Source organism: Strigops habroptila, chromosome 5, assembly GCF_004027225.2.
Source record: "Strigops habroptila isolate Jane chromosome 5, bStrHab1.2.pri, whole genome shotgun sequence".
In the NCBI taxonomy this organism is placed as follows: Eukaryota; Metazoa; Chordata; class Aves; order Psittaciformes; family Psittacidae; genus Strigops; species Strigops habroptila.
The window spans coordinates 82,402,614-82,430,200 of NC_044281.2; the positions used below are offsets into that span (position 1 = coordinate 82,402,614).

The 27,587-nt window shown below is 47.4% G+C and overlaps 1 protein-coding gene across 5 annotated transcripts; it reads left to right on the forward strand.

Moving 5' to 3' along the window:
* Positions 1 to 27,002, forward strand: PPP2R2D (protein phosphatase 2 regulatory subunit Bdelta). Of its 5 annotated transcripts, none has more exons than XM_030487197.2 (10): positions 1 to 187; positions 505 to 597; positions 12,139 to 12,236; positions 15,832 to 15,997; positions 17,166 to 17,278; positions 20,743 to 20,920; positions 21,744 to 21,908; positions 23,334 to 23,503; positions 23,591 to 23,682; positions 24,978 to 27,002. In XM_030487197.2, the coding sequence occupies exons 1-10, from the start codon at positions 181 to 183 to the stop codon at positions 25,255 to 25,257; spliced, it is 1,362 nt and encodes a 453-aa protein (XP_030343057.1). In that variant the 5' UTR covers positions 1 to 180; the 3' UTR covers positions 25,258 to 27,002. The 5 variants fall into 5 exon arrangements, with proteins under 5 accessions (XP_030343057.1, XP_030343055.1, XP_030343054.1 ...); XM_030487195.2 differs by having other exon boundaries at positions 24,910 to 24,992; XM_030487194.1 differs by lacking the exon at positions 12,139 to 12,236 and having other exon boundaries at positions 44 to 187.
* The last annotated feature ends 585 nt before the right edge of the window (positions 27,003 to 27,587 follow it).

Here is a 27,587-nt window from a genome sequence, read left to right on the forward strand (position 1 = left end):
CTCCGCCGCTGAGGGGAGCCGGGGCGATGACGTCACCGGATCAGGCCGGCCGGCAATGGGCGCCATTTTGAAACCCCGAAGCCTCCCGCGGCGGCAGCTCCGTGCGGCGGCTGCGACCCGCTCCCGGCCGGCGCCTGCCCCCGCGGCCCCCCCGCCTCCGCCGCACCGGCACCGCGCGACATGGCAGGTGAGGCCCCGCGGCTCCGCCCGGCCCCGCTGCGGCTCGGGCTGCGGCTCGCCCGGCGAGCGGAGGGCGCTGCGGGACCGGCGCGGCAGGCCGCACCGCACCGCGCGGCCCCGGGAGGCGGGCGGGGGGAGGCACGGCGGGGAGCGGGGCTGCCCCGCGGGGCGGCGGGGCGGGCCGCGGCGCGGGGCCGGGGCGCTGTGGCCTGCGCTGGGCCGGGCCGGGCCGTGCGGCGGCGGAGCGGGCCGCGCCGGGGAAGGGGCTGGGCCCGGCGCTCCGCGGGGCGACCCGTCCCTCACCGGCCTCTCTTCCCGCTTCAGGGGTGGCAGGAGGTGGAGGCGGCGGCGGCAGCAACGACTTCCAGTGGTGCTTCTCCCAGGTGAAGGGGGCGATCGATGAGGACGTGGCGGAAGGTAAGGGGAGGGCCGGGCCGCGGGCTCCCGGGGGCGCCGGTGGCTCCCGCCCGCCGCAGCCACCAACACCCTGTTTTCCTCTCCCAGCATCGGTGTCACGCCCGCGCTGAGGGAGCCGGGGCTGGGAAGGGCTGAGCGGCGGCAGCATCTCCCCGGTCCGTGCCCCAGGCTCGGAGGACGGGTGTGTTGCAATGACTAAGCTAGTGCCTGTGCAGCGCGCTGCTTTTGCAGGAGAGCATAATAGAGAAGACACGGTGGCTTCCTCCGGTTCTTTAGTTCTAATCACTAGAGAGAAAAAGGTAATGACAGTGATAAAACACAGCGGGGGGGGGGGGGAACACAGAATGGAGTCTGTCAGGCTTGTCAAGTTTCCCTCTGACGCAAAGAGAGCAGCAGAGAGTGTGCAGGTCTGTCATTTGGGCTTCATTTAAAAAGCAGAGTTTAAAGGTTTCCTGCAGCTGTGAAGAGATTTCAGTCCCACTCGTTAACATTTGGGAGCTATAAATAGTCATATTTCAGTAGGGAAAATGGGCACACCTTTGCATGTCTCTGAAACTTTCTAAGCACAGCATGCTTTGCAGTCATAGAAACTAAGGAACATTTCAATGGGAAAAAGCCTTTCTCTGTAGCGTGTAGAAACAATGTGAAGTTTTGCTCAGTGTTGATGAGAAAGTTCATTTTTTTTTTTTCCCCCCTAAATTTTCAGTGTTCAGACTGTTAATGTTGGCAGCACTGTTTGGGCTTTATTTAGAAAAGCGGGTGTGAAGTATGTGTGTGGAACAATTCTCTGCTGTTTATTTGGTTTTACTGCATTGACTGAAATAGCTGCGTGTATTAAGTGAAGCAACTCGCAGTGCCAGTGTGTGGTTTGGGTTTGTGCTTTACTGGATGCAGCAAATATTTTTTGTATTTGTCTACTACAGGGGAATTATGCTGACAGTGTTTTCGTTTTCATGCCACTTGTTTGGCATTCCATTCAAAATAGTAGCTATGGGAGGAATGGACTTGAAAACTACTTGAGAAACAAGTGCTCAGGCTGTGTTGTTGCTCTCTTCCCTTTTTCCTCTCTAAATATATTTTGTAGCTTGTACTATGGTTCTGAAGTTCCCAGAATTCTTATGAGAATGTATTGAAGTGGCTTTTATGAGTTTCCCAAGTGGTGCTTTGTTCTTAGGATTGAGCATCTATGTGACTGAAAGTCAGTTCTCCCTTTGCAAAAAGTATACTCCTGTGAGCACCTTACTCCTGTGGGCATTTGCTTCCCAGTGCCATGGATTTGTGTAGAGCTAGAAAGCTGCTCAGTTTTGAAACACCAGCATGTCCTAAACCCAGTTAATTGTCTAAGTGTGTAACAGGACTGTGCAAGGAGGAACTTTTAGTAGTGATGAGGCACAGCAGGGCAGAGCTCTTGGTTAGAGAGGGGAAAGCTCTCTGCTTTGAGTAACCAGGAGTGGTAGGGAGAATAGTGATGGCAACACTCAGTGCTTTAACCCTGGATTTTCCCAGGGTTAATACAACTTTGTTAATAAAAACCAATATTAATAATAAAACAATGTTAATAAAACATTATTAATGTGACTTTTCCTGGAGTGAGGGCTTCAGATTGTGCGTGATGCTGCTGTGTATCAGGAATTACCATTTTCTCCACAGGGCAATTAATATTAAGTAATTATTCAGCACCTGGCTTTGCACTATTGGTATAGAGTTTGGTTTTCCTACTGGCAAACAAGAACTACTTGCAGCTTTTGCACTCATTGGTTTGGTTTGTGGGCTTTTCCCCCATTAGTTTTTTGCCTTGAAGTTGGAATTAAATAAAGTTACAATGTATTTGCTAATAATTGCCTGAATTTGAGCAGTGTGCAGTGAGTGCAGGTACATTGCTAGTGTTTTGTCCCCTGTTAAGGAACTATTTACTCATTACCATCTTTTTAAACATCCCTAAACCATCTTTTACCAAACTGCATGTCTAAATCTATGTGATGGGTGACTGTTGCCTTGCTGCAAATAGTACATAAAACCCCTGGGAGTTTCCTGTAGGGTTTTTGTGATGGTGAATGCTTACTATTTCTAGAAATAACTTTTTTCTGTTCTGTGAAAAAGCAGCTCTGTAGATGCAGTCTGAAAAGAGACATCATAAAGCACCTGTCAGATGTATTAAATGCAGGCTTTTGGCAGACTGTTATTGCAGACAATTCAGTCAGTAGGTGAAATGACAAAGCTTGGTAGTCAGGCACCTTAACCCAAAGTCTCTTCTGTTGGAAGTGCAATTTTAGGGTATTTCTATATTCAGTAGTTGTTTCACACATGTATTGCTGTGACACAAGTGCCAACATGGCTATGCCAGATCCCTGCAGTTGGGTTTGCTGCTGCCATCTCCATACCCGGGGTTTTTTTAACTAGGTTGTTAATCTATAAATCACTTTGTCTCCTCTTTGTCTTCTGTGTATTCACTTTCTGCAGTGAATAATCTTTGTATCTGTACAGTGCTCTGTGGAGAGAAATAGAGCAGTGTTTGTGTGGCCAGTCCGGCCACCTCAAACGGAGCAGGGATAATACAGCAGTTACTGAAATACATAGCTATCTAAAGCAGAAAAGTTGGATTCAAGGAGGAGGAATGGGGGATAAAACAGATACTGAATGAAAGAGTCGACATTAAGACCATTTAATTTAAAACTATGTAGTAATTTTGTTGTTAGTGTAAAACCATGTGCCACAAACCCCCACTGCCTGCCTGTGAAACTTGTTCTTCCTGGATTACTGTTTTTAGTAGAAAGTACCTTTCTAAATGCAGGAATATTTTTAAAGTATTAATTTATTTTACTGATAATGCTGCCTGAGACCTCATCAGATTTGAGATTTCAGTGTTCTGTTTTGCATGTTCAAAACTGTTCTGTTTGGCTTTTTTTTTTGGGGGGGAGGGCAAGCAAAATCTAGAATGATTTATTAAAGAGTATACAGATATTCCCAAATTTCCTTGGGCCAGATGTGCATATAATCCAGGAGCACTTCTGGATGTAATTAACAGAATGTATTATTTATATACAGAGAGAGTGGCCCTCTAAGCCTTCCTGAGTGGCCTGTGGCAGTGACAGGCTGGAAGTGCTGGGCAGGGCGGCTGCTCTTTGTCAGACTGGGAGCCCGTGCGCTGTGGAGATCATGGGTTTCCCATTGTGGACAGCGGGGTTTCTTTGGGGTTTCAGAGCAGTCAGTGTGGGGTTTGGGACTGAGATGAACCATTCCTGTCTGTAAGTGCTGGTTAGGTGTATCTTCCTGTTCCAGACACAAGCAGCTTTAAGGGTTTGGTTACTCCACTAAACAGGTACTTGCTTTCCTCTTGGAGCTGCATCAGCTTAAGCTTCATCTGCCTTAAGTGTGGGTTTTGAAACCTTTTTTTTTAAGCAGGTGAGTGTAAAGCCTGGTCCTGCCCATGGATGCTGTGCATGGTGCCCTTTGGTAGTAGGCAAGAGCTCCTTGGAAGCTCCAATCCATTAACTTGAGCATGAACCTTTGTAAAGTATTTCACATTGGCAAAACTTCTGTTCTTCAAAGTAAGTTGTCATTGGCTTTCAGAAAACCTGCCTTGGATTTTCTACATGTTCAGAAACTTCATATCTCCATTGAAATATCAAAGATAAGTACTGTTAGGGGGGTTTAAAAGGTCCAAACAGTAATAGGTGTAGACAACACTGATAAACTAAAAGATACGTTGTTATCATCAGCTGAACAATTCCTTACTTCTTTTAAAGCTTGTTGCAGTGCTAAGGAAGTCCAGCTCAGGAGTTTGTCAGAGCACAAGTAGGGAAGAAACCCACAATTAATAAGAAAATATTGGTCTCTAATCCTGTAACTGCTCTCAAGTCTGGATACAAGGGATTTAAAAACACTTAGTATTAAATCATCTTTACAAGTCAGTGGTTCAAAACTGTTCTCCTGTGGGGTTGAGGAATTTCACTGGCCTGTTCTTGCTGTTTTTAAAGCAAATTCTGGCATAATTTCAGACTTAAACTTATTCCAGAAGAGGCACAGCTATCTGACACGTGCTTAAAACTGCGTGGAAGGAATGACAGAACTAGGTGATGGCTTTTAAGATTTGTTTTCTGTAAGAACTGGAAAGTATGGTAATAATGGCTCCATCATTAAGCCATGTGTATGGTCTCCTTTCGTTCTAAGTAATGGGCTATAGTTGAAGATGGAACTGCACAGAAAGTGGGGGTTTAAGCTGTGTTTTGATTTTTTCCCCAAAAAGCAGTGTTCTGCCACAAACAAGACCTGAGATACCTGCTCTGACCCTCCCTAAAGCGTTATGCACTGCTCCCCAGTAGCACTGCGCTTTGCCTTGGTCCTCTGGCGGTTCACCACATCCCCACTGCCCAGAGCACTGTTGTGAGCATTCTGAAGAGCCTCCGTTTCTAGCAGGGACCAAAGATTTTGAAAGTTTCCTTCATCTTCCATGCTTTATGTGTGTGTTGTATATGGTGATCTGCAGGATTCATCTGATGGGATAATACTGGCTCCGGGGAAGGTTTTTGTGGTGTTTTATTGATAGGATCACAGGTTGGAAGGGAGCTTAAAGCTCATCCAGTTCCAACCCCCTGCCATGGGCAGGGACACCTTCCACTAGAGCAGGTTGCTCCAAGCCCCTGTGTCCAACCTGGCCTTGAACACTGCCAGGGATGGGGCAGCCACAGCTTCTCTGGGCACCCTGTGCCAGCGCCTCAGCACCCTCACAGGGAAGAGCTTCTGCCTCAGAGCTCATCTCAATCTCCCCTCTGGCAGGTTAAAGCCATTCCCCTTGGCCTGTCCCTACAGACCCTTGTCCAAAGCCCCTCTCCAGGTTTCCTGGAGCCCCTTTAGGCACTGGAGCTGCTCTAAGGTCTCCCCTTCAGGAGCCTTCTCTTCTCCAGGCTGCCCCAGCCCAGCTCTCTCAGCCTGGCTCCAGAGCAGAGCTGCTCCAGCCCTCGCAGCAGCTCCGGGGCCTCCTCTGGCCTCGCTCCAGCAGCTCCACGTCCCTCTTGTGCTGCTGCCCCAGAGCTGGATCAGGACTGCAGGGGGGGTCTCCCCAGAGCGCAGCAGAGGGGCAGGATCCCTTCACTTGACCTGCTGCTCACGCTCTGGGGATGCAGCCCAGCACATGGAGGGGTTCTGGGCTCAAGCGCACACTGAAACTGGGTCATAATATTATGCAAAAAGGTTTGACCTGAGCACGTGTTGTGTGTTGGTTTCCTGTTGGAGAAAGTTGTCTTAATGTTTCAGGTAGACCACTTTAATCTCAAGTCTTTGTACAAGCCATGGACCAAGAATTTGTCTTTACCCTTTATTCCATAACATGCTATTACCTAAAAATGTTCTTCTTGGCCAGTAGTATTTACTAATAAGTGGTGTTTTGAATTCCAGTTCTGTCAGACAACATGAAAACCAGGGTGTTAGCCACCTGAAAGTAAATTGCACTGGTTTACTGTCATGGTGTCACCATCCCTGGAGGCATCTAAAAGCTCTGTAGATGTGGCACTTAGGGACATGGGTTAGTGGTGCAGTTGGCAGTGCTGGGTTAACGGCTGGGCTTGATCTTAAAGGTCTTTTCCAACCTGAATGATTTTGTGATTCTGTTAATAATATGTTAATGTATAATATATAGATTTACTCTACATAAGTAACTCTGGAGACTAAGACAACGTGTTGTGTGTGAGGAATACAACATTAGTGGACTTTTAGAAGCTTCTGTCTCTCTCATAATCTTTAGACTCCTCATAGTGAAGAAGCCCAGATGTACAAGTGAGTAGTTATGCTTTAAAAGACGAAGCTCCAGGTGATCTTCAGGCTTCATAAAAGTGGTCATGTGCTGTCATCTGGGGTTTCTGTGGAGAAGAGCCTCTGCCCTGCAGCCATCACACTGGGAATTTGAATCTGGAATCTTTACCATGGTATCAGGTTTTGATTCCTGTTTTCTCTGCCATGTGCACACCATGAGTTACTGGACCTGCATGGGCAGGAGGAGGAGCATGAATACAAGTAGAAAAACGTTTAGAGTATCTATACTTTTGTAAAGGGAACCAGGAAGTTTACAGCAGAGAGGGAGGAGACCTTACCGGCAGTCAGGAGTGGTTCATAAATGCCTTATTGCACAGTCGAAGCTCACCCGTAGCTTTTGCATCTAGCATCTTTTTCCTGACTTAGATGAATAACAAAGTTAGGACAGTCTGGTCAGAAAAGCACAGGGGTATAGGGCTGTGGGCATTAAGGGGAAAACATTCTCAGTACCAGGGAAAGGTGGCAAGTGGAATATTAAAGGAGAGAGGAAATCCTTTAAAAGACTAAGCCAGCACGGGCTGCAGGAGAAGGCAAGTTGCTAGGGTAGCTGGGTGAGAGTTTACATGTGGAGCTGCAGGAGTGTGGAGCTTCTGGGTGAGTGATAAACAGTTTGGGTCAGCAGTGAGCGGTGCAGAACTGTGGGGTGGGAATGCAGAACAACACTGAGTGCTGGGAGTGCAGGAGTTAGTGCAAGTCTTTACAGCCATGTGTTACTGTGTGCAGTGAAAGCTGCTGCTGTCTGCCTCTGCAGTGCTGGCAGGTTGTGGTACCTGTTGATACAGTTCCCATACATGCTGTCACTACTGTGCATTCGTGGAGTATTTTAACATCTGGGGCAAAAGCTTAAAACTGACAAAAACATCTTAAGTAAAGAAAAGGCACAGGAAGGTGTGAGTGCTGCAAGGGGAAGAAAAGATATTTACCCATCATGTGAAGACACTTAGTAACTCCTAATAAAGTACAGTGAAAAGCATGACAAGGAGCCACTTAGAAGCAAACCAAACAGAATCGCATGAATTCATTAAATATACTTCCAGTAGCAGAAAGCTTGTTGGAATTACTATTCTGCAGAGGGGAAAAAATACCGAGGCAATGGATTTGCACCCAGAATGCTGGGACTGTGTCATGAATATTAAAAATAGCCTCCACAGTTACTTACTGCTTGCAAGAAAAGGCACAGAAAGCTTTGGCAAGCGTGAAGGTAATGTTCATTACTACTTTCTTTTCTTGCTGCTGCTTTGCCCTTTCTTTGTACTAGCATCAAACTATGCACGTTAAACTCCGTGAGGATGGGGCTTTTAAAATATAATTCAAAGGACACTTCCAGCATCAAATTATGATCTGGTTCCATCGAAAAGGAAATGCAAATTGAACTAGTTGTCCTTTGAGAGAGGCAAGCTCCTGTTGTTGAGTCGGCTGAACAAGGACTTGGTTTGGGGTGATTGCTGGGGAGGGCAGCGGGCAGCCTTAGGGACAGGGCTTGGGGGTGGGTTGACACCCTCTGTTGCTGCTTCCCTGCCCGGGTGCAGCAGCCTGAGTGCTCCCCCCGCCGAGGTGCCAAGTGGCTTTGCTGGGGCAGCCCCCAGCACCGGGGCTGGCAGCCCGGCCACAGGAGGGCTCCTGCGTGCAGTGTGCCGGGGCCTTCAGCGCCTGCGCGGGCTGCGGCCGGCTCCTGCTGCTGCCGTGCGGGCAGGCAGCTCAGTGCCCTGCGCCTGCCCTTGGCTGGCCTTAGATCTGCTCAATAATTCAAACTAGCTCAAGAAGCAGGGTTATTCTGGACTCTGTTAAACTCTGCCGGGTACTTAAAGGTAGTTCTTTGGCCTGCAGCACAAGAGGGAAGTGGAACTGTTGGAATGAGGCCAGAGGAGGCCATGGAGCTGCTGCGAGGGCTGGAGCAGCTCTGCTCTGGAGCCAGGCTGAGAGCTGGGCTGGAGCAGCCTGGAGAAGAGAAGGCTCCTGAAGGGGAGACCTTAGAGCAGCTCCAGGGCCTAAAGGGGCTCCAGGAAACCTGGAGAGGGGCTTTGGGCAAGGGCCTGTAGGGACAGGACAAGGGGAATGGCTTGAACCTGCCAGAGGGGAGATTGAGATGAGCTCTGAGGCAGAAGCTCTTCCCTGTGAGGGTGCTGAGGCGCTGGCACAGACTTTTCCCAGAGAAGCTGTGGCTGCCCCATCCCTGGCAGTGTTCAAGGCCAGGTTGGACACAGGGGCTTGGAGCAACCTGCTCTAGTGGAAGGTGTCCCTGCCCGTGGCAGGGGGTTGGAGCTGGATGAGCTTTAAGCTCCCTTCCAACACAAACCAGTCTGGGATTATATGATCTCAACTTCTGATTTCCAGGCTGATTTAAGAGCACATAATTGCCACTTTACCCCCTTCTGTACTCTCAGCTTCGTTCCCATCAGCTGTAGGAGGCTATACAATGTCTCCCACAGCTTTTTCCAGCTGTGGAATAAAACCCTGTGTAGAATAACAGTGTGTCAGAGGGAAAGGTGTGTCACCTTTGATCTTGATGACAGGCACAGAAATGTTCATTCTAAGTTTAGTTTCCACTGGCAGTCTCCCCTACAGTTCATGCCAGCTGCCTGGCTCTGATCCAGATCCAGTCATCTCCTCAAAGCATAAACCTCCTCAGTGAGTTTCATAGTCCCTTGTTCCTTTGCTGCATCTCTAGGACACATCATGGAAAAGGTGCTGTCTGTAAAATATTTCTCAAAGGGAGGGATGGGACCAGTTTTCTGATGTGTGGTGTTCTGTCAGTGTGTGTGCTGGATGTGAAGCAGTGTGTTCTCCGTTAGGTGTTTGGAAAAAGAAGTTAAAATCCCCTGGCAGTTGAACCTACCCCCTTTAGGTGGTGTTCTCCCACAGGGACTGTTTGACTTCCCTGTTCATCAGTTGTCTGAGGAATGGGCTTTTGGCAGAAGGCTGTGAATAGCTTAGGAGAATGAGAAAGAAGTTGATGCTGCTTCTGTGTAGTTAGTGCCAGTCCTGAGCGTGAACTGCAGCTGCACATTCATTCTTCTGGGTGAGCTGTGCAGCAGTGATGCTTTCCAGGGTTTGGAGTTCAGCCCAAGCAGCAATGTGCAGCCACCTTAGAGAGGGAGAGTTCACAGGTGCTACTTTTAGGCATCTAATTTAGATGTTGTGGATCTCTTGGCATTCCCCATTACCTAGAGAGAGCCCAGGCGCTGACCTTGGTGTCAGTTAGAAATACCCAGTGTGAATCCTTGGTGGGGTTACATTAGTTTGCAGGTATAGACTCAGAATCCTAACAAGTGGTGGTCTCTGTCCCCCTTCACTCCCCATTGTAACTAGCTCAGGAAGCTTTGGAGGTTATAGACCTTCAGTAGCATTCTGACAGGAGTTTTGTGATAGCGGGAGGTGATGGTGATGTTTAGAGCACTTATTTTGGAGCATCTGTCAAGGCTTACAGGACAGTCTCCTGAATCATTGAGGATGGCTTCCACTACATTATTCTAAAGATGGATGTTTGTAGCTTTCTCATGTGTTGGGAGGATGTTTACCACCCATGGAAGTGCTCAGTGCTTTTAAACTAGAGATTCTAGAGAACCATAATTTAGTTGTCCTTTAATATACCAGCTTCAAAGACAGCTAGGAGCTTCCTGCTCTGAAGCTACACTGTAACTACAGTAGAACTCCTTTCCAAAGGTGAGACTAAACATTTTTCATGTCTGGAAGGAAATACTGCCAGGTGATTATCTTGCTCTAAAGCCATAGGTCTTGCTGCTCTCCATAGTTTTCAGGAGGGAAGTTCCCCTGGCCACTTGCAGAACAGAGTTCTAGCCACAGTGCAGCAAAACCAGAGGGGAAGATGGACAAACCTCTCTGCTTCTGGGCAGTCAGAATCACAGACATGTCTTGTATATGAGAGGAGTGCAGTGATGTGCTGTATGTGAGCCAGTGTGGCAGTAGTTTGTCTTCTCTCACCCTTATATACATGTCAGTGTGAGTTACTGTGTCAATATGGAGAAAAAGCTGAAATAAAGAAGGCTCTAGGGGACCTTAGAGCAGCTCCAGTGCCTAAAGGGGCTCCAGGAAACCTGGAGAGGGGCTTTGGACAAGGGCCTGTAGGGACAGGCCAAGGGGAATGGCTTTAACCTGCCAGAGGGGAGATTGAGATGAGCTCTGAGGCAGAAGCTCTTCCCTGTGAGGGTGCTGAGGCGCTGGCACAGGGTGCCCAGAGAAGCTGTGGCTGCCCCATCCCTGGCAGTGTTCAAGGCCAGGTTGGACACAGGGGCTTGGAGCAACCTGCTCTAGTGGAAGGTGTCCCTGCCCGTGGCAGGGGTTGGAACTGGATGAGCTTTAAGGTCCCTTCCAACACAAACCAGTCTGGGATTATGTGATCATCCTGGTTTTTACCCAAATGGAATCTTTTCATAACCTTTGAAAGAAAGACGATTATAAAATTGGATGTGTCCAGAAGCAGGTTAGTAATGTGGTTGGGAAGGCTGGGATACAGCTGCAGAAGGTTGTTGTTTATTTTTAATATTTATTTTTAATCCAAGAAGGTAAATCATTATCTTTATGCATTAGGAAAAACTGTTTTCAAGGGCATCTGTTAATAAAAGATGAAATATGGATTATATATTGAGAAAACTGCTTAGGCTTCCTAATTGCCTTCCTCAAAAGAGTGGGGGGGTTATTGAAAGGAATTTAAGAGGTAGCACAGCAAAACCAATACAGGAACCCAGTTTTCATCTACTCTCCAGTTGCAAACTGTGAAACTAACTGGTATCATACAGTTCGCATCTTGCAGTTTCTCTGCCTGCACCATGCAGTGGAGCCCTTGTGCGGCCATGAGCACCAGCCCAGCTGCTGTGTCAGGGGTGGATGTTTACTCACCCTCTGATGCTGAGTGCCCTGTTGGGTTTGTTGCCATAGTCCTGAAGCCTGTGACAGACATTTACAGCCCCTTATCTCTCTGCCCCTTGGTTAGAGATTGTTTAAGGACAATTATTTCTTTACTGCCACCTCCAAAGATTTCTCGTGGTGAGCAGTGGTGAGCCAGCACACTGGTGGTTTCCAGGGTTCAGGCCCAAGGGCACCCGAGTCAGTTAGAGCTGGAGTGCTGCTCTGTTTTCCTTCACCCTCCCTTCCTTCGGCTGCAGCCAGCCTTGCCTCTTGTTTGTGGTGTATGTGCTGGTGCTTCTGCAGGCTTGGTTCAGGAAGCTCAGCTGGAAGCATTTCCTTTCGTTCCTTCCTGCCCCCAGCCCTTCGGCAGAGGGGGATGTCCACACCAGGTTCCTGAACTAAGAGCTTCATGAGTCCTCAGCGTGGGGAGAGGCAGCTATGCCTCAGCCTCAGTGGGAGCAGTGCATCTGCACTGCTGCTCCAGAGCAGTACCACTGCCACAGCTGAGCTGCTTCCAACAGGATTTGTACTTGGGAAGTCTGTGCAGGCCTGTCTCCTTACATGCTTCAGCATTTACTGCCACCAGGTAGAACACAGAGTCTGGGTTCCTAAACCAACATGCCTTCTCTTCTATGATTGAAGGCCCTCAAAAGCTTAAACTGAGAAATGAGGAAGTGTTTTAGATTATAAACCTAAATCTAAAAGTATTGTTAGGCTTTGAAACATGGCTTAATGTCTGGATATGATGATGTAAATGAAGGAGGTGTGTTGTTGCATTAATACAAGTAGTAATTTTGTGTTCAAGTCTTGAAACATGTTGCTTTGCTTCCCACATTACAGTGCTGTTTGTTTCTGTTCTGTTTACAGCTGATATTATTTCAACAGTTGAATTTAATTACTCTGGTGATCTTCTTGCAACAGGAGACAAAGGTGGCAGAGTGGTTATATTTCAAAGGGAACAAGAGGTCAGTGACTTGAAAAACAAAAGTGCTGTTACTCCACTGTTCTTGTGTTGCACTGTCTCACTTCATCTTTTCATGCTGCGAGGTTTCAGTGGTTGATGGCTTTCTGGGAAAACCCCAAATTAGCCAAATCTCCAAATACCTGCCCCGTGCTGAATTTGGGAGGTTGGTTTGGTGGTGGTTAAACCACCCTTCACCAAAAAAAAGTCCCCAAAATACAAGGGAGTTCTTTACATCTATACATGCTGTGCTCTGTATCATGTTGCAGAATTGCCTCTGGACTTTCCTCTGAACTTTATGCTTGGTCAGGCTGATCTAAGCCAGGCTGAGAGAGCTGGGCTGGGGCAGCCTGGAGAAGAGAAGGCTCCTGAAGGGGAGACCTTAGAGCGGCTCCAGGAAACCTGGAGAGGAGCTTTGGACAAGGGATGGAGGGACAGGACAAGGGGAATGGCTTTAACGTGCTAGAGGGGAGATTGAGATGAGCTCTTAGGCAGAAGCTCTTCCCTGTGAGGGTGCTGAGGCGCTGGCACAGACTTTTCCCAGAGAAGCTGTGGCTGCCCCATCCCTGGCAGTGTTCAAGGCCAGGTTGGACACAGGGGCTTGGAGCAACCTGCTCTAGTGGAAGGTGTCCCTGTCCATGGCAGGGGGTTGGAGCTGGATGAGCTTTAAGGTCTCTTCCAGCCCAAACCATTCTATTCTATAAAATTATAATGCCTTTGAAGATAATGTAAGAAAAGTTCATAAATAAGGATGCAAGTTAAGCTGCGAGGACAGCAGGGTGAGATGGTTCAAAAACTGAAGAATTAATCTGATATATTCTAGGATCCTGTAAATAAAAGCCAGTGGGAACAGCTTCTCCAGAAACACTGAGGCATTTTCAGTTCAGAGAGGGGAAGCCTTGTGCTCCTGCAGTGGCACAGCTCTTGGCTGGCTCCTTGCAGTGCTGCTCACTTGTGTGATAACGCTGTAGCCTTTGCTGCCCCCCCGTTCATCCCTGCAGAGCCATCTCTGAGCTTTTCATATCCAGAGGAATAATGTGTATTGGAAAAGTGCACTAAATGCTGAAAAGTATTTGTCATGCTTTGTCATGTCTGGGAGAAATGGGGAATTGTGTTCTTTAAACAGTTAATATTCCACATGGCGATTCTCACTTCTGCCCCCTCCACCAAAGAACTTGTTTATCTTTTGCTTTGAAGAGCTGATAAGAATTTGAGCCTTTGGTTTGTTTTGAGCTTCTTCTGGGTCAGAACTACCAAAACTGATCATGGAATTTTAATTCGGCTCATTTGTGATGAATTATACTGATTTCTAGATGCTCCCATTTTTTTCCAGCAGAATCCCACTTCTTTTGTGGTGTGGCTCAGATGATGCTCAGTGAGTGAACAAACAGCTTCCAGTATATTGCATTTCATCCTCACCGTGATACTGTTCATACCACCTTTTACTGAAGGTGACTTATTGTTTTGCTGTGAGGATTTGAGAGGCAGTGACATGAAAAAGCTGCTGGAATACTGCCCTGCTGCACCTGCACAGCTCGTAGCTCATGGGTCAGTTAGTCTGCTCTAGAGACTTAACCAAGGCTCAGAGAGATCAAGCTCAGAAGTGTCCTCCTGCTCAGGATCTCTGGCTGTCTTGGTGCTTGTTGGGAGTGGAGCCATTACTGGTTCTGTAAGTCAAAACCCCCAACAGTCAGACTGTTCACCCAGGAATATTCAAGTGTTCTTGGGAGCCCATGCAGACTGTAGGGAAGAGTTGGGCATAAGGGTTATTTCTCTTGGCATGTGGAAAACTACAGAAGTCATGGAGTAAAGGAATAGATCCACAGTTTTAAACAGTGTGGATTTTAACTAGGCTAACTGGGTTACCAACAACTTAGGTTGTTGAGTTCCCCATGCAGTACGATTTGAGAAGGTGGGCTGAACTGTGGTACCTCATGCCCTGAACTCACAGACATCATTTCAGTTCCAAGCAGCTGATGATTCCAACCAAATGTGTGAGGAAAGAGTGAGGCCATTGCCTAGTGCCCCAGCTTGCTCAAAGCTTGGGTGGCTGTAAGTGATGCAGAGAGTGATACTGAGCAGGGTTAGCTGGGAGCATCCTGTCCAACATTTGGAAGAGTGACAAGTATAATACATAATAACGTGAAGTCCCAGCATTAGCTAAAAGTCCATGCTCGTGAGACAGGGCAGGAAAACCCTCACTGAAGTGACCTTCCCCAAGCCCCTGTGTGAGGCAGGGTCAGAGCACAGGTTGCCTTTGCAGCCGCATGCTGGCCTGCTGGGCTCTAGGGCTGTGAGTCCCACTGTTTTCTACCACCAGGCAGGGTGCAGGGTGTGCTTTCTGCTGGCTGCCATTAACCCAGTTGGAAGCCTGATAACTGACTGTCCCAACTCTGATACTGCACATCTGTGGGTACTGGTGACTTTGATCTCTGTTCCTTGCCACCGAATGAGGATCATAGAATCATAGAATAGTAAGGGTTGGAAAGGACCTTGAGATCATCGAGTTCCAACCCACCTGCCATGGGCAGGGACACCTTGCCCTAAACCATGTCGCCCGAGGCTCTGTCCAACCTGGCCTTGAACACCGTCAGGGATGGAGCATCCACAACCTCCCTGGGCAACCCATTCCAGTGCTTCACCACCCTCACTGTAAAGAACTTCTTCCTTATATCTAACCTAAACTTCCCCTGTTTAAGTTTGAACCCATTACTCCTTGTCCTACCACTACAGTCCCTAAGGAAGCGTCCCTCCCCAGCATCCTTGTAGACCCCCTTCAGATACTGGAAGGCTGCTATGAGGTCTAGGATCATACAAAGTGGTCTTCTAGTTCTGTGAGAGGAGAAGTTGTCAGTGTGTTTGTCACCATCTTTGGGACACCATGATGAGCACTATAGAATGGCTTAGACGAACGTGTACTAATTCCAGCCTTCATGTTTTTGACAAACAAAAAAGTTTGTTAAAGCTCAATTATATAAACCTTGCTACCACTTCTGGACACAGCATGTTCTAAAAGGAGTAGGAGAGGAGGTAGATGCAGTGCTCTCATTGATCTTGCTGTGCCTTCAGCACAATGACTTTTGTAAAAACCACATTCAATTACTCCATGTCTTGTGTCCTTTTACATTGATTTCCTGTTCTGGCAACCCGCTTTATGTCCGTATTGTGGTGATTACAGGAATGAGTAAAGAGAAGAGGATGGGAATAGACATTAAGTGACGAGCAGAAACTAATGACATGGAATTGGTGGTGTGGGACTTAGGGCGCTGCTTGTCTGCTCCAGCTCTGCGGAAACTGCTTGGGAGAGGTGGAATAGCCTCAAAGCCTTCCCGGCAGGCACAGGGACTCCTTTGCGGCCAGCATGCCTTGGAAGTGCTCTGATGGGCCGTGTTGTATGACTGCAAATGTATTAATATATAAAGAGATGCTTTTAAGTCTGTGTACACCTATATTGGTGCGAAACTGGGTACAAGATCGCAGAGTAAAAATGTCAATTGTTCAAGATCTGTTGTAAAAGTTTCTACTTGATAATTTGTAGTCATTAGTTTGTATGTACAATTCCTAACACCAGCCTCAAGCAGTGTCATGTTTCCTTGCAGAGTAAAAGCCGTCCTCATTCCAGGGGGGAGTACAATGTTTACAGCACCTTCCAGAGTCATGAACCTGAGTTCGACTACTTGAAAAGTCTAGAAATTGAGGAAAAAATCAATAAAATTAGGTGGTTACCACAACAGAATGCTGCTCACTTCCTGCTGTCTACAAATGGTAAGGACACTTCAGTTCTGCACACAGGACTTGGTCATTTGGATATTCTGTCACCTGTGACCCATTGTGGGGTTCTGCAGGGTTTGGGGCTGGTTTAATGTCTTCTCTGTATGCAAAGTATGTTTTGTTTGTAATAGTCTAAGTACTGATGTATGAATGTAGAAATGAGGAAGCAGCAACAGACAGAGTTCCAGAGCTGCCTTCTGGGGCCAGACAGACCATGCTGTCACTTTACATACCCTGTTACCCTGCTTTATAGGTCTTATATAAATGGGTTCCCAGTGTGCTGAGCTGTAGCAGAAGTCTGGATTGGACTTGATCATCCTCATTTTGAAATGTGATTTGGTGAATTTGTAACAGTTACATTTGAACTGGAAGCACCGTGGTTACAATCTTTTTGCTTTTCCAATACCAAAACATCACGGGTGCTTTGGAGAGTGACTGTTTGAAAGACAAGGGGCACTCAAGGAGGAGGTTTATACTGTGTTCACTGTGTACTTGGAGTTTCCGCACAGCTTCTATGTATTCTAAATTGGAAATGGCAAGCTTTTATGCACTTATGGGCTGTTTCTGGTTTTTCCCAGGTATTTTAGCAGTGGTTATTAGGCATTGGCTTGGTTTCATTTTGATGCACCATGGAGCAAGCTGTAAATGTAAATGGAGAACTAGGGACATGGTTTAGTGGTGGCCTTGGCAATGCCAGGTTAATGGTTGCACTTGATGATCTTAAAGGATCTCTTCCAACCTAAATGATTCTATGGAAAAAATTGCTGTTACTGTCAGAGGAATACACTTGTTCCTAAGTTTGGATCACTTTTTGCCTTGTACTTAAATGAGTAAGTGCTGATGTCCTACCCGCTATATGAAACTATAAAAGCAGGAATGGCTGCTGCCTACTGCACTTTGAAATTAAAATAGCCTTAACTTTGATATTGATTTCCATGTGTCGGCTTTGCTGAACAATACAGCTGAAGGCACAGTCCCAAATGTGCCTGGGGAGGGCTCTACTCCGTGTTACCTTCTTGTTTAAAGGAGCCCATCAGGGTCCTTCCTGTTGCAAGCAGGGGAAACTAAGACAGACAACTGACAGCCACTCTGCTGCCTCTGCTGTTTAGTGATGTTACTTTGACTTGAATTCGTTCTCAAGCACGTGAATTTCTGATTTTAGATAAAACTATTAAATTATGGAAAATAAGTGAAAGGGATAAACGAGCCGAAGGGTATAACTTAAAAGATGAAGATGGAAGACTGCGGGATCCCTTCAGAATCACAGCACTGCGGGTACGTGTCTGCTCACTGCCTTTGCATGTCTTTGCATGTACTTCTCCACTTTGTACTACCAAAGTGCTCAGCTGGAATGTGGAGATTAAAGGTGATAGATTGGTTGGGGTCATTGGAAAGACATTAAAAATGAAGACACTTCACTATATATGTAATGATTAAATAAGGTTCCTCTGGAAAACTTGAGGCAAACTTTCATCATTATAACACTGTATTATTGGCTTCCCAGTAGTTTGTTTGTTGGGTTTTGTTTCTTTTCTTTTCTTGGAACATTTTAGCCTTATTGAAAATGGATTTGAAATTTAAGCTGTTTTTAAAATGAAAAATATTTTGTTAGAGAAGCCTTTGTCCACCTCAGTATGTTAGAATTGTAGAAAAAGCCATGCTGATTTGTTGACAGCAATGAAATATAACGAAATGTTGGTATTTAAGCCTGAGAACACAGCATTTTGGGGTGTCTCTGACTGGGGCTGCACTACTGTGTGCTCAGTTCATAGCCAGCATGGGCTCATACTGCTGTGCTCTTAAAATAGGCTGATGTCTCAGTGCAACACAAAGGAAAGTGCAGGGAGCACAGTGATTTCAGACTCTGACTTGTCCTCCTGGCCATGACTAGTCAGCAGAGGAGAGTGCTGCACTGCCTGTGCTGGTCACTGGTAAGGAGAAGCCAGTGCCCAGGTTAATCTGTACATCTTTCCCAAGGGCTTCTCTGAAGCTGGCAGGTAGGGCCCTTCTCTTGGATCGTGAACTGGGCAAGAATTTGGCTCTGGTTGTATTGATAGTTTTTTCTCTTCCCTCTCAATATTGCTGAGATTTAACTTGTTTGGTCTTTTTTTCCTCTAAGAACAAGACTCAGAAACGTACACAGGGTGCTGGGTATCCTGTGGTGAGGTAGAAGGTGGTTGTGTTAGGGGCAAGTTCTGGGCATTTGGAAAAGCTAATGCGTACTTGAAAAGTCTTGATGTTTTTCCACTTGCACAGTGATGTAGAGGTAGGGTTTGTGCTCCAGACTTAGGATCATTCAAAGCAGGAGCTCAAGAAGTGAAGTTGTGTGGGGTTCAGGGTTTTTCTGGAGGTTTTATGTTGTTGTTATAAATAGGAATTGAACTGAGGCTCTCACTATTCCCCAAGCCAATGCCATTGCTGATGCTCGTAGGGACAGTGCAGTTGTAGAGGTTTTGGTGGGTTTTCTTGGCCTTGCTTTTGCTTCAGTTGGATATTGAACTGAAGCTTTAGGTATACATGACCCTAATGCATAGTTGCGTTGGGGAAAAATATCAGCTTCCTCTGGGAAGAGTCTTCCTGCTCTGAGTGTGGGAGCCAAGATCTGATTGAGTATTCACAAGTCAGTCCTCTAAATTGCTGCTTTTCAGGGAAGGGAGGGTTGGGCTGAGCTGCAGACCCCTCCAGGCACTGCATCCCACAAGAAGAGGTGATGGAATGAACCAGGTCTGAGCAACAGCTGGCAGAAGGGAAAAACCCTTGCCTGGAGTTAACCTCATGTTAAAATGATAGCGTTTAGAGAGCTAGAGTATATGGGCTTCTATGGGCTGCTTTGGCATATTTTGTTCCAGAAATAGATCCTCGCTTCTTTTTAGAAAGAAGAGTAGACATGGAGGAGAAGCAGCACCTCCATCGTGCATCCCTTGCATAGAGACCATGGCATTTCTAAGCACCGTTCCTGGTAATTCACATGAAGCCATTCTCAGTTTCATAACCAGGCCAGGAACACTCATGTGACGAGGCAGGAAAATTGCCTCATAAAAGTAATGGATTAATTTTAACTGTTCCAGTTTGATGTAAACAGACTGAGATACAAACATGGTGAAAGCGATTGGAGAGCTCTTGGGTTCGTTTGTTTCTTGTTCTGGGAATACAGATAGCCTTGGACACTGTCGTAACTGGTTTCTCTTGGTTGGATGATGTCATTTGGTGTCCTGTGGAATTGCATGTCCTGGAACAGCTTAGGATGTCCTTGGGCAACCTTCAACTCTTCACGTGCTGGTCGGTGAGAAGGAGCTAGAGGGAAGCTTAGTCCACTTGACCCTGCCAGCTCAGGTGCTTGCGACAGGGCATCCGGGTGTTCCTAAAGCTGTTCAGTGAGCACAGTGGGGTTTTGTTTGCAAACTCTTCTTCCCAATTTCACACCCCTCTGAGATGTGGGGGGCGTTTTAAGTGCTTGTTTCAAATGAACATGATCTCAAATGTCATAATAAACATCCACCACTGCCCTGTGGGACGAGGTACGAAGCTGCTGTATTTGACAGATAACTCCTACTGCAGTCAGTGTCTGAGGTGGTGTGTTGGCAGCAGCAAAGTCATCATTGGTGGGCTGGTTTATTGCTTTCTTGCTCAGTGGGTTTCAGAAGTGTTTATAGTCACTAAATCAAAATAGAAATCAGTGGTATGCAATTAATTAATTGCCATCAATATTTAATTAATCAACACGCCTGTGGTGTTCCCAGTGCTCAGTCTCGAGCCTGGCTCTGTTAGTACCTTTGTCAGCTATCTGGATGTGGGGATTGAGTGCACCCTCAGTCAGCTTGCAGGGGACAGCCAGGTTGGGTGGGAGTGTTGGTCTGCTTGTGGGTGTTGAGGCTCTGCAGAGGGATAGGGACAGGCTGGATCCATGGGGCAAGGCCAGTTGTATGAAGTTGAGCAGGGTTCACTGCTGGGTTCTCTACCCAGGCCCACAACAACCCTACGGGCCTGGGGAAGAGTGGCTTATGGGAAAGGACCTGGAGGTGCTGATTTGACGGAGCTGAACATGAGCAGCTTGTGCCCAGGCAGCTAAGAAGCCACCAGCATCCTGGCCTGGCTCAGCACCAGTGTGGCAGCAGGGCCAGGGCAGTGACTGTCCCCCTGTGCTGGGCACTGGTGAGGCAGCACCTCGAATCCTGTGTCAGTTCTGGGCCCCTCACTGCAAGAGAGACATTGAGGGGCTGGAGCGGGGCCAGAGAAGGGCACCGGAGCTGGTGCAGGGCCTGGAGCACAAGTGTGATGAGGAACGGCTGAGGGACCTGGGGGGGTTTAGTCTGGAGAAGAGAAGGCTCAGGGGGGACCTTCTTGCTCTCTGCAACTGCCTGACAGGAGGATGGAGCCAGGAGGGGGCTGGTCTCTGCTCCCAAGGAACAAGGGATGGGACAAGAGGAAATGGCCTCAAGCTGCCCCAGTGGAGGTTTAGATGGAGCTGAGGAACAATTCCTTCCCCAAAGGGTGCTCAGGCATTGGAACAGGCTGCCCAGGGCAGGGCTGGAGGCACCAAACCTTGGAGGTATTTTAAAGCCATGTAGATGTGACACTTACGGACATGGGTTAGTGGTGGCCTTGGCAGTGCTGGGAACGGTTGGACCTGATGATCTTGATGGTCTTTTCAAACCCAAACAATTTATGATTGTAATTAAGATCTTCTGACTCAGAAATCAGGTTTCTGCCAAAACTGACTGTTCTTTTTCATGTTTCAGGTGCCAATCTTGAAACCCATGGACCTAATGGTAGAAGCAAGTCCCAGAAGGATATTTGCAAATGCACATACTTATCACATAAACTCTATTTCAGTAAATAGTGATCATGAAACGTACCTTTCTGCAGATGACCTAAGAATTAACCTATGGCATTTAGAAATCACAGATAGAAGTTTTAGTATCCTTTTTTTGTTCTCTATGAACACTGGGGCAATTCTAAATTGTGTATGTTTAAGAGAATCGCTTTAATTTTACTCATTAGAGTAGGTGTTTGAATGTAGGAATTAAAATAGAGGATTTAGGAGTCTGGAGTTTAATACAGTAAAAGCAGCCCTTAGGATGATCTCATTCGTTCTGAGTGCAAGCATCCTCACAGTGGAAAACCGCCAGTACAATTGGCATTGATAGAGTGATTTCTAAAGAGAAGTAGAGGAATTTGGGGAGCATCCCTCATCTGTGGAATTCAGGTGATTTAAGAGTGGAATGGTTTGAAAAGCAGCTCCTTTGTTACTTTAGATATTCCTTTCCAAAGTTTAATGTCTCTTTAACTGGCACTTCTCTAAAAACAAATTTCAGGGGGTTTCCATGCGGGTGGTACCACTACCTGCAGAAGTAACTTCAGACCTCTTAGCAAGGCTGTGCATGCACAACTCAGGATGTTCTCCTCTGACAAGGCTGCGGTGAGGCAGAAGTTGCAGAAATACTGAGTGTTCAATGGGTCATATGCAAGTTTTCCAAAGCTTCAGGTAAAGAGATGGAGTGTGTTCAGGAGGGAGCATTAAGAAGGAGGCTTGGGAGGAGTCTGCAATTATCTCCAGCATCTCTAGAAGTTGATCTGTAAAATCTAGACTTTATCTACCCAAGTCACCATGTGTGTGTAGATTGCACATGGTGGAAACTAGGATCTTGCCTTGGTTTTCTCCATGGTACTTGAACGTTTTTCAGTGGTCACCTGCCAGAAGCTGTTTGAATGTGAACTTGCCTTTACAAGCGCCCTCCAGATATTGTAGATATTAAGCCTGCTAACATGGAGGAGCTGACAGAGGTGATCACTGCTGCAGAGTTCCACCCTCACCACTGTAACGTGTTCGTGTACAGCAGCAGCAAAGGAACCATCCGCCTCTGTGACATGCGCTCCTCAGCGCTCTGCGACAGGCACTCCAAGTGTAAGTTGGGATGAGCCTTAGCTCCCGGGCTTCCTGCTTTGGTTTCATGTAAGATAGAGCGTGTAGGTGTTCTGCTTGTAAATGACCACGCCAAGTTCTGCTTTTGGGAAAGAGCATACTTACCAAAGAGGTAAGGGGTGGTAGTTTTGTAGAATGGAACATTTTAATTGTCTTGTTCTAGGCCATCACCAAGCAGAAGTGTAGCATGAGACAATTGACCATCTGACTCTGCTCCTGTTTACCCATTTATGCATCATAAAGTGATGGGAACAAGTGCTTTTGGCACCAGTGAGACCTGTCTTCTGTCCAGACTCAGTCTTGGTGCTTCTCAAAGGTATCTGCTTATCAAATGCCAGTTCAGGGCAGTTTATTCACCTTTGTGCATTAGAAACTGGGCTGATGCTGCCAGAATCCATTTACTTTGTGACATTTGCAGCTCCTAGCATAGAGTTTAGTTCTTAGAACCACATGCTGCGCTTGAAGCAACTTTCCAGGGGTGAAAGATGAATGCTCTTTAGCCTGCTGAGCCACTTAAACTTCCAGAGGGAAGGAAAGCTTTTGTACTGCAGCGTAAGGATAACTGCCTATGCCTTGCACACAGCTGCTTGCTCACAACTGTAGTAGTTGTGGTTTAGCAGTATCACTAGTCCCGTGGGGTGACCTCCCCCACTGACGCTTGCAGGTAAGCGCTCTCCAGTGCAGATGAGGTTTTCCTGCTGGTGGAAGGACATGTTTGTGCATTGGGAAATGCAGAGTGCGAGGCCACTCCATCTGTTTGGGTTACTGTTACATTAAATTACTTAGAAGCACTTTATTTTTGAACTGCCTGTGACTGAATAACATCCTGCTAAAAGGGATCCATTCCAAAATTAAATAGTTCTTGTGTCCTGAAGCACTGCCCTCAGAGGCTGACTCCTCAGTTTAAATAATGCATTCTTTATCTGCTTTTAAAAGCATACAAACTGCATTTCAAGTGTAGATACTAATACCTGAGTAGGTTGTGTTGTACAACTGTCGTTCAGATCTGAAGTGGGTTGAGCAGGAGTCTTGGTGCATGGGTCATGCATTAAGGTGCTGTGTTTGGGGTGCTGAGGCTTTCACCAGCTCGTGTTCACCATGGTTTGTAGCTCAGGTGTCATGCTCACTGCACCCATGTGTGGGTGCTTAACTCCTTCCTCCGGTGGATCCCAGGAGTTGTAGTTTGCTGATGCTGTGCTCCAGCTGGGGATGTTGAGATGGGCATCTAGCACCTGATGACCAAAAGCATAACATTATTCAAGACAAGGTCCTTCCTAAGCAGTGTTGAACAGCAGCTTTCTTTAACAAGCAGCCAGAATGTTGATTTGAAGTTTGCCAAGCAGCGCAAGCGCCGGCAGCTGTGGAGCTTGGTGTTGGTTTCATTGTCGCTGTGTCTTCTGTCTGCAGTTTTTGAAGAGCCCGAGGATCCTAGCAGCAGATCATTTTTTTCAGAAATAATATCCTCGATCTCTGATGTAAAATTCAGTCACAGCGGCCGATACATGATGACAAGAGACTACCTGTCAGTCAAAGTGTGGGACCTCAACATGGAGAACAGGCCTGTAGAGACGTACCAAGTATGGTGGTCACCTTTTCTTCAATAGCCCTCTTTCCCCTTTCCTGCTCTTTCTCTATAGCTAACACCAACTTCAATGTTCCCAAAGGTTCATGAGTACCTTCGGAGCAAGCTGTGTTCCCTCTATGAAAATGACTGCATCTTTGACAAGTTTGAGTGCTGCTGGAACGGTTCTGATAGGTAAGTTCAGGGCTTTGGTTTTGGGGCTTTGTTTTCCCTTGGCATTAGGGATTTGGTTTCCAGTCTGGAAAGCCCAAGCAGGACTTTCAGGTTGTAATAAGTTACATTCCAATCATTTGAGGTTTGTGGTTGAGTTTTGTTAGTCAAGAGTGGCCGTTTCAAGCCATGAGAGTGTGACTTGGTTTCATTCCTAGAGCGTGTACAAGAACATGCATTCAGTGGCTTGCACACTGAACCTTCTTTCCATGTTTTCTGTAGGCTAAAGAAGATAAAACTACTTTAGCTAGTTTCTCACATCTGCTGCAAACAGTGCAAGTGTTTGTCTTGCCTGCAAGCTGTGGAAGCACTATGATCAGGTAGTAAAGCCACCACATTGGCACCAGCGGTGTACACCTCCTGTCAGCAGCTATGGCAATATGAGCTGCCTGTTAAAATGCTGTCAGAAGACATAGATGAGAGCATGGCAGGTCTGGATCTTGTATCTGGATGCTTTGTGTTGGCTCCCGTTGGCCATTCTTACTTTGTTGTTGAACATTGAGTAAATCTGAAACACCTAAAGCAGGGACCTGTCTGCAGCCAAAGCTTGCAGGCTCTTCAGCAGAAAGGTATCAGGTTTGATCTCGTGGTAACAGGATCAGGCTGTGAAACAAGCTTTGTCCTAAGTCTGTCCACTATTGGAGAACAGAAGATCCACCACATAGGTTAGATGGGGACAGGGATTGAGGAAATCAAATCTCAAAGCTGTGCACAGGGGTGAGCAAAGAAAGTGACACCTTCCTCCTACATTGCTACTGCAGAGGTAGCTGGGATTGCATGTGCTGCTGTGTGCTGCTTAGGTGCTGATGCCCTAAGTGAGGAGCATGAAAGAGAAACCTGGAGAGGAGCTTTGGACAAGGGCCTGTAGGGACAGGCCAAGGGGAATGGCTTTAACCTGCCAGAGGGGGGATTGAGATGAGCTCTGAGGCAGAAGCTCTTCCCTGTGAGGGTGCTGAGGCGCTGGCACAGGGTGCCCAGAGAAGCTGTGGCTGCCCCATCCCTGGCAGTGTTCAAGGCCAGGTTGGATGGGGAGGGGGGGATGACCAGGGGAACACCCAGAAGAGAAAGCAGTGGAGTGGGAGCAGTGCTGAAATCCAGGTGGAACAGAGCAGTGGCGTACATCAGGGAGGGGAAGAGTGTGGTGCCCCATCCTGGCTGTGAACCGGGGCTGACAGACACCTTGTGTGTGAGGGAGAAGACAGGGGTTGATGCTGTGCCTGGAAACCACTAAGATGTGCCTTCCCTCTGCCTCCGAACAGCGCCATCATGACTGGCTCCTACAACAACTTCTTCAGGATGTTCGACCGCAGCACGCGCCGGGACGTCACGCTGGAGGCCTCCCGCGAGAGCAGCAAGCCCCGCGCCGTGCTGAAGCCGCGCAAGGTCTGCACGGGGGGCAAGAGGAAGAAGGATGAGATAAGCGTTGACAGTCTGGACTTCAACAAGAAGATCCTTCACACAGCGTGGCATCCCATGGAGAACATCATCGCTGTAGCTGCCACCAATAACTTGTATATATTCCAGGACAAAATTAACTAGAGATGACTTCCCCGAGGACGGAGCCGTCGTCTCGCATAGTTACGCTCAGTTGTTTATCTGTAAAAGAGAAGGCCTTGTTGTCCTACCAGTGAAGAACATTGATGCACTTACTTCCCTTTAGCTCCAGGAGAGGATCTGGCCGGGTTTGGAGTCGTGGATGTTCTGCTGTCGGGGTAGGCAGCGTCAGCCGCAGCTTTCCGCGAGGAACCCTCAGAGGCAGAACGGATGGACAGTGCTCATGAAGGCCAGCGCTCAAACCCAGTGTATTTATTGAAGTCTGAGCCTTCCTTTCCAGTTGATAGACCAAAAATCTAACACCCAAGAAGAAAACTTGTCATGACAATGTAATTTCTCTCTCTCGCGCTCTCTCTGCTGTAATATTTGGGCCTTTCAGAACATATATTGTGCTTAACGCCTGTGAACATTCCTCCTCTGGCCTTGTCGAGGCTTAGGTGGTTTTACCTTGGAGCACTTAGGTAGGTCTTGAGTTGGGTTCGTAGACAGGTTTCCATGACTATTTACTCAGCACCTGTATCTCTAACCACACCTTCTGGTGTCAACCACTTAATAAAATAACAAGCTATAAAAAGTGTTTTTAAATCTGAAGGTATGTATCCAGTCCTCTTATTTTTATTTTATTGCATGTCCTGAGATTGTGCAGAATAACTCTGAGGGGCAGATTTGACAGGGTTTGCCCCCAAACCAGTGATTTTTGGCAGACTAATACAGACTTTTTTGTGTAGTATCTCAGATTCCAAGGTCAGAGTTCCCACGAAGCTGTTGTTCAGTTCAAGTTGCACTGGTTTCCTTGTCAAGTGCTCTCTGTACCGAGTAGGAGACTCAGAGGTCGGTATGAAGATGTCCACAGCCTTAACAGAAAGTGACCAGGAGGGAAAGCCAAATGTGGAACACTATTTCTTCTTTGAAGATAAATTGAGTTCATTGGATGCATCTCAATGTTAGCTAGAGCCAAACCTCATGTGCATTACGGTTTTTAACCTTTTTAGTCTTTGTCAGGAAGATTAGAGTTTATTTTCAATATTTGGCATAACCTATTGTATTCCTGTTGCAGTTCCAGGCCCAGAGCCCGACCCCTCTGGTGGCTGTGCCCAGCTCTGGGGCACACTGGGGCTGTGACACCCCCATGGCAGGAGGCACCGAGGCCACGGGCGGGTGTTGCTGTGGCTGCAGGGATCCTGCTCTCCCCTCCTGTTTTTAAGCCTTAGGTACTTTTGTTTTCTCCAAAGAGGCCTAAAATGCATCAACCTTCTCCTCGCCCTCGGGCAGGCTGGGTGAGGGCTCCTGACGCCCTTGCAGCACGCGTTAGTAGCATCGAGTAGGTAGAGATTACACTGGGAATGTGCCTGCACATTGGGAATGGATGTGGGACCCCAGCTCCCTGGAGGCAACAGCTCCAGCGTGGTTTGTGCTCCGCTTCCTTAAAACAGGGCTGTTGTGGTGCTGGTGGGATACACACACACCACCGTGTCTGTCCTCCCACTGCTGCCATGGAGGGCTGATCCCCCCGCTGCGAGCTGAGGCGGGGAGCCGAGGGTCTCAAATAGCCTCAATCAAATACACCTTGCTCTGTACATGGGTTGTGACACTGCTGGAGGCTCCTGGGGGTGACGAGCGCGTTCGAACTGACCCTGTTCCTGCCGTGCTGCCGGAGCCGCGCTGGGGCTGTACAAACTGTTCAGTTCTTTTGACCAAAAAGTTTAATAAATTTTAAATGTTTACCTGGACTCGCTCTGTGTGTTCAGACGGGGTTGAGAGCTGAGGCACAGGCTCTTCCCTGTGGGGGAGCTGAGGCGCTGGCACGGGGTGCCCAGAGAAGCTGTGGCTGCCCCATCCCTGGCAGTGTTCAAGGCCAGGTTGGACACAGGGGCTTGGAGCAACCTGCTCCAGTGGAAGGTGTCCCTGCCCGTGGCAGGGGGTTGGAACTGGATGATCTTAAGGTCCCTTCCAACCCAAACCAGGCTGTGAGTCTATTTGGACAACTTTTCCTGCTGTTTGTGAGTGGATTGGTGGGAAGAGCCACCAGAGGGTTGGTTGTTGTGCTGATGCAAAGGGGCTTTGAGTGGTCTCTGTCGTGGAGACCTGCGTGTCCGTATGCAGCAGTTCTATTAGTGCTGTCTATTTTCATTTTATTTGTTCAGCAAATTAAGTGGAATATGAGTATGAAGAAAAAGGAAATGATGACATCTTCTATTATATAAAATGATTTCCTTGTGCCACTTCCAATTAAACAGTTTTTGTCAATTCATGACACTTTCATCTCATTCCATTTGATCTAAACCCAGATTTTAGTGCTAATTGATAACATTATT

Excerpts from the sequence above, each read along its gene's own strand:
- PPP2R2D (XM_030487197.2), top strand. Across the intron at positions 12,237-15,831 it reads TATTTCAAAGGGAACAAGAG|AGTAAAAGCCGTCCTCATTC; the intron begins GTCAGTGACTTG and ends GTTTCCTTGCAG. Across the intron at positions 15,998-17,165 it reads CTTCCTGCTGTCTACAAATG|ATAAAACTATTAAATTATGG; the intron begins GTAAGGACACTT and ends TTCTGATTTTAG.